General features: G+C 40.2%; 1 protein-coding gene across 1 annotated transcript; it reads left to right on the forward strand.

Annotated features, from left to right (window-relative positions):
- Positions 1 to 2,884: 2,884 nt before the first annotated feature.
- LOC147115728 (uncharacterized) lies at positions 2,885 to 6,748 on the forward strand. Its single transcript, XM_085989442.1, has one exon. The coding sequence runs from the start codon at positions 3,537 to 3,539 to the stop codon at positions 5,544 to 5,546; it is 2,010 nt and encodes a 669-aa protein (XP_085845568.1). The 5' UTR covers positions 2,885 to 3,536; the 3' UTR covers positions 5,547 to 6,748.
- Positions 6,749 to 7,028: the final 280 nt, after the last annotated feature.

Consider the following 7,028-nt stretch of genomic DNA (forward strand, 5'->3'; position numbering starts at 1 on the left):
AAAGAATACTGATAACAGAACCACCATGCTAGTTAATTTGCAAAGTCCTGGCACTGAGACTAGGTGATCTGGGCACAAGAGGACTGTCAGGTAGTTGCTAATAACTTTCAAAATGTGTTCAGCTCACAGACCAAGGCATCGCACAACCACCAGGGAAGGATCAGGACAGATGGTGGCCCAGCTGTGCTTGAGCAGCTCACTCACTATTAGGACCTATTAGAAAGAAAAGAAGGAAACAAAGACTTGCATTTATATAGCGTCTTTCACGACCACCAGATGGCCCAAAGCGCTTTACAGCCAATGAAGTACTTTTTGAAGTGTAGTCACAGTTGTAATGTAGGAAACGTGGCAGCCAATTTGCGCACAGTAAGCTCCCACAAACAAATGTGATAATGACCAGATAATCTGTTTTAGTGATGTTGGTTGAGGGATAAATATTGTCCAGGATACCGAGATAACTCCCCCCGCTCTTCTTCGAAATAGTACCATGGGATCTTTTACGTCCACCTGAGAGAGCAGACGGGGCCTCGGTTTAATGTCTCATCTGAAAGAAGGCAGCTCCGACAGTGGTGCTGGGTTAAGAAGGGGTCAGTGGAGTAAGGGGTATGCTACAGGAAGATAAGTTTGGAGAGAAACTGTGTGGGGGGGCATGAATGGATAGATGGGGAAAGAGGAGAGGGTGGAATAGACAGAACAGCTGTGGGCAAACAGAAGTCAATGATCTCTTGGCATTTAATATTGAAGTTGAGGGTGGAATGTGCAGGGCATGGAGGTTGAGGAGGAGGCAGCTTAGGGTTGTTTGTGCTTCCCCAGGTTGATTCTGGAAAGGTAGGTTTAGGCTGCAGAGTGGGACGGTGGCTTTGCCTGAGTTGGTAGACTGCAAGTTGATCATTCTGTAAATGTACTCTAATCTGTGTCCAATGAATTTGAGTTCAGAGGTGGCTGTTGTACTAGGGAAATGGAATGGGTAGGAAATCATTGATTTTTTTAATTCATATGGTATTGCTCCTGTTATTTGCACTAGGTACCATGCCTGTAAGCAAGCCCTCACTCCTCAGCCCTCAGGTGGGAGACATGGTAGAATGTATAGCTTGGGGGAGGGGAGCCTCTGAGAGAAAGGTACCTAGTGCAAAAACCAGATTAATATCCACATTAGGTTAGGCCCAGGATGTTGGTGTGTTCACCTAGGTGAGGCTGTGGATGAGGAAGGCCTTGTTCACAAGAGGTTGCTTTTCTTGTGTTTTAGAGGAGATGGGCGGCCGAGGATTCAGTGGGGTGATTGAATGCTGGGGGGATGGGGTTGATAGGAGAATGGTCAAGCTGATCCCTGAGGAGCACAGCAGATGGGGTAAATGCTGGGTATGGGGAATGAGGCAGGTTGGAGGCTACAGGCTAGTCCAAAAGAGACAAAAACCTGGAGAGTGGCGGGATTGCAGTTCACTGGGGGAATGGTGATGGATGAGTAGGAGATGGAGAATGGAATGTTAGCGGAATAAAGAGAGAGAAGGGAGATGGGAATTTGTGGTAGAGGCGGAAAAGTGCTTCAGTGTTAGGTAGAGAGGCAGTCGAGCTTTATATTGGAGTGGCAGCCAATATGCACATGCAAGTAGACAAGAACCAGTAATGCATAAATTGAGCCAACTATATCACATTTCCCCATCATCCATATATCAATACAATGAGTGTATTTTTAAAAATACCTTGAGTCAGTACAACATTGTTTTATCTATTATACTGTGCATAGCAAATTCATGTCATTTATATCGCATGGTAGCAAGGCTTCCTGTCCACTTCTTTATCACATGAATGCTAAAGCCACACATCCTTTTGAAAATTAGTCATTGACTTGGCTTCCCTTATATTGCTTGTTTAAGAACAGCCATTTATTGCACAAATTCACTTCTCAGTGAGCTGGACCTATTTACAGTGAAGGTAAGACATTTCTTTTCCTTTCATAGTAGAGTAATATAAAATTTGCAGAAAATACAGCATGTGGCCAGGTGACCAGTGTAGGGGCAATTGCCATCATTCAAACTGACCTGTACAAATGAAAAGGCTGCAATAAGGAATGGTAGATAGAATGTAATGCAGGTATATGTTAAATACATTGGTATAGGAAGCAAAATGCTTAAGGAAATACAAAAATTATAAATGGTGGAAATCTGAATTACTGAAAATACTCAGCAAACTGGTTAATATCTGAAAGAAAAAGACAAGTTAATGATTCTGGTGCAACTGGTTATAATAAAGTGCCCCAACTTCTCGTGTGCTGATTATGCTGTTGTGCATTTCCAGAATTTTATGTTCTTATTCCCTTTAGCAGCTGGAAAAATACCTAGATAAGAACAGGATTAAAATAACAATAGTTCCAGTATCATCTGTGAATTCCAGCAATTCAGAGCGGGATGGTTTGGATTGTAACAACAGATTGGAATGCTCGAATTTTTGGTTGACTGCTTTTGGAGGTTAGGAATACTGGCTAATTTCCCCAACCCCCTTTCCCCAAATGACAGGCACTGGCACCAATCATAGTGCCTCTTCCACTAATGTAATAGCAAAATACTGCAGAGTATTTCCAGCATTTTCTGTTGCCTCTTCCACTACCTTGGTTGAGATCAGGTAACTCAGTACAGATGTGAGACTGAACTAAGTGTCTTCCCTATCTGCGCAGCACAGTTCCACAGCAGATACTGCATTTACCTAACTGGGCCATTGTGGGGAAACCTCAAATCTGTATTAGGCTTCATCAAAATGGCCAGGATTTATCAATAATGCAATAAATAAAATGGTTATCAAAAACAAAATTAGGTGACTTTTTTTTAGAAAAATATATGTAATATGCTTGGGGGTGTGTGGGGGGGGGGTAATAATCCTTTATTGTAATGGAGGAGCAATAGAATAAGTTTACATTTGGAAGGCTCCAAAATTTGGTTTCTAAGAATTTTAAAAACTGGGGCAAATACAGATAGATCTACGCCATCCCAAAAGAAAATCACAAAGGACTTGGATGTATTCTGTCACTTGACCATCATGGGTTAGCCAAACTTCACCCATCCCTGGCTTAACTTGGTCTCTATGGAAATAGGTGTTTACCATCAACTAGCCGACCATTTGAGGGGAATACTCACCACCAGCTGGACTTGCAGCACTTGCAACACATATTCTCCACTAGATTACAATTTGCAGCAACTAACGATCCATAATAGAAATAAACATTTTTTGCTAGGACCAGAAGAACATATGTATTTCATGTTTGTGGAGGGAGGTTTTGTGGGATCTACATTTTTTAATGTACCCAGATTTAAATTGACCAAAGTTTATATTTTCTCATTATGCATTAATCTTGTCAGCTTGCTAACCTTTAGCCTCTTTAATTCCTTAACTGAGAGTGTTCAAATTCAGCACTTGTCATTACAACTCTGCATAGGTACAGTAAGTTCATTTTATTATTATTAACCACAAAAATGCACTAAAAAGTTCTCAGTTTTTGAAATAAAGTTTGATCTTTTCTGAGGCATTCTTACAGGAACATTATCATGTCCATTCAATTTGCAGGTGAAATGGCTACAGCACAGTGCTTGTATGTCTTTGTGAGTTTGCAGATACTCAGCCAATCTTTCAGCTGTCCTGAGGAATGTCATTGCTCTGCTACTACTGCTGACTGCGGAATTGGAAGTGGAAAGATACTCACAAAAATACCTGCACCTTTACCAACAAATTTATCAATTCTGTCCATTTTAAACACAAGGATAACCAAGATAGAAGAGAACAGCTTCGCAGGTCAAATATTTTTGAAACAACTTGTGCTGAATGGTAGTCTCCTGACTAATGTTTCTGAAGGAGCTTTCAATAATCTATACAATCTTCGTTCACTCATGGTGGCAAACAGTTCATTGGAAGTACTGCCTGTTGGAGTTTTTGACATGCTGGTTAATCTTAAACAACTTTATTTAATTAGCAACAAGCTAACCAAAATAGAACAAGGTCTGTTTGATAACCTTACAAACCTGGAAGAACTTTATTTATATCGAAATAAATTACAAATTCTTCCAGATGGCATTTTTGACCATCTTGGGTGTCTTACTAAACTGCATTTAGGGGTAAACATACTCGGTGTTCTTCCTGCAAAGATATTTGACAAGCTAAGAAATCTTCAAATTCTTAGACTATATGAAAATAGACTTACTGATATTCCTTCAGGCTTCTTTGATAAACTATTAAATCTCACTGAGCTTTTACTCCACACTAATTATATTACAAATCTTTCTAGTGATGCCTTTTCTCAACTGCAGAACCTGGAAAAATTAACAATATTCCAAAATAGTTTAGTTGAACTGCCACCAAGAATTTTTCATAACTTGCCCAATCTGATTAAATTGCCACTGTATTCTAATGAACTGGTGCAACTTCCAGACCGCACATTTGGTAAAATGGAAAAACTGAAGGAATTACATTTGTATAATAATCAGCTTGTCATTCTTCCAGATAATGTGTTCAGTAATTTAACTCATTTAGACTTGTTGGCCTTGAACCTGAACAAAATTGCCATCCTCTCAAAGAATACTTTTAGTGGCCTTAATGGCCTTCAAAAGCTTTATCTTCACAATAACCATCTTTCTATTTTAAGTGAGGATGTATTTAGTAACCTTCGGCAACTGCAATATCTCTCACTGTATTCCAATCAACTTTACTCTCTCTCTGGAAGCATTTTTAACAACTTGAATAACCTAAAGTACATTCTATTAGACAAGAACAGGTTGCAAAATGTCCCACAAGGACTGTTTGATTTCTTACCCAGTATAATACAAGTTCATTTGTACGATAATATTTGGAACTGTGACTGTTGGATTTCTTATTTGAAAAATTGGACTTTGGAAAACCAGCAGAAGGTAATTAAGTCCAATGAAATAATTTGTAATACTCCAGTTGATTTTTATCGCCAACCTATTCTAACATTACATGATAACCAACTGAGCTGCAATTTTTCTGTGCATTCTGTTCCCTTGACAAGCCCAGTCACCAAAACAGCACAGCTCACAACTAGTTCCACCTCACCGATAAACAATACCTCAAAAGTGGAGGGTTATCTTCAAATAACCAATGGTACAACAGAACAGCAACGGTCGGAGTGTACGGCACAATCAGAAACATTGCAAACGTGGAATACGATAGATGCATCCATTCAGGGAGTCACAGATTCTACCCCCCTCATCAGGGAAGACACCTCTACGGAGACCATGAGTTATACAACTATGGATGATCCTTCTTCAACGCCTGTAACCAACAGCTACTCAACAATTGAAATGGTGTTTCATAATGAGAGAATAAAGAATAATACATGTAGTGGTAATCTGGGACTTTCAAAAATGCCATACAAAATCATTTTCTTTTTGTTTATCTTTCTGGCTGCTATACAGTTATGCTTTATAATTATTGTTTTATATATTCTGTTTGCTGTTAGAAAACTGTTGCTTCGTCAGACAAATGTCATTATACCTGTTGTTCTTTTGAGGCTTTCTGAAAGTGCCCAAGATGCCACAGAATAGATTTCCCTGGGTATGAATGAGGCCTAACTTGCCAGAAGTTTGGATAAAAAATGTATATATGTCTCCACCCATAGTGCAAATCATGGCAGGTGTTGGACACGGGAAACTCCTTCCCAAGACAGGCCAGCTATGACGCCATTTAGATGTCAACACAATTTCATGTTTTGGATGTGGGAAATTCACTCTCTAAATTTCGTTGATATAAAAATATAGGTGTTTAGGGTTGCTAAATTTGGTGTTGGAAGTATAAATCATTTAAATTGGCAGACATCAAGTAATTAATGTTTTTGTGGTCTGTGTTTCAAGTGTTTTGCTGGAGGCTTTTCTGCAAGCATTCTTTTTGCCCACTTAGTGACTGAAAAGGTTTTGTGCCATAGGTTTTGGCACTGCCATTTTTTTCATTTGCCCCTAGAAACTGGGAATCCCTCTATTTATGGAGGAAGAAGAGTGCGAGCAATGGAGGGATGCTAGACAAGTAGGCTGCAGTAGAGGAGGACTACAGTTACCCACCATTATCCTTCCAATGGTATATCCAGGCAGAGTTGCAATTACCTTGAATTTGCACCTCTCAACCTCTTTTCCAGCGCGAACATGCCCAATTTCGGCTCCAGATTGACCTTTTAATACATCCCAACATCTGATTTGCTTTACCTATTGCCGCCGAACATTGTTGCGATAACTTCAATTTATTGTCAAACAGGACCCCCAGATCACACTCATTTTCCATGCACATTATCTTATTTCTGAACATTCATGAACCACAAGAGTCGGCACTTTATCAATGTAGTCATCTCATTGAAGCATATAAGATTCTGATGGGGATTGACAGGATAGCTGCTGAGATTGTTTCCCCTGGCTGGTGATTCTAGAACTAGGGGGCGTAGTCTCAGGATAAGGGGTCAGCCTTTTAAGACTGAGATGAGGATGAATTTTTTCACTCAGGGTTGTGAATCTTTGGAATTCTCTACCCCAAAGGGCTGTAGATGCTGAGTCATTGAGTATATTCAAGGCTGAGAGATAGAGCTTTATACACGCCAGGGTAATCAATGTATATGGGGATCAGGCAGGAAAGTGGAGTTGAGGTTGAAGATCAGCCATTATCTTTTAGAATGGTGGAGCAGGCTCGAGGAGTCTACACCTGCTCCCAATTCTTATGTACGTTTTTTACAAGAGGTAGGTACCTGGTAACATTAATCAGGCCAGAGTGGTCTGAACTAGTTTTGATCCCCTTAGGGGGTTTGAGAGGTATTTTCCACTTCACCTCCCCCCCCCCCCCCCCCAAATTAGCTTGGGTTTTAATCTTTTTCTGCCTCTCCCAGGAGATTACATGGCTCTGGGTGGGTGGGGAGTATATGTATTGTGATGCACAAGAAATAACAACTATAGGACAGGCTGGATGGACCAGTAGGTCTTTTCCTGTCCGCAATTTTTCATATGTTGCTGTGACCATCAAAGCTGGATCCCCATTTTCCAGACAACAGT

This window comes from Somniosus microcephalus, chromosome 6 (genome assembly GCF_052327205.1).
Source record: "Somniosus microcephalus isolate GS21.2 chromosome 6, FLI_Smic_1.0, whole genome shotgun sequence".
NCBI classification, from domain to species: Eukaryota; Metazoa; Chordata; class Chondrichthyes; order Squaliformes; family Somniosidae; genus Somniosus; species Somniosus microcephalus.

Bases quoted from the DNA above. Each gene is read 5' to 3' on its own strand.
- LOC147115728 (XM_085989442.1), top strand. From the start codon at position 3,537: ATGTCCATTCAATTTGCAGGTGAAATGGCTACAGCACAGTGCTTGTAT.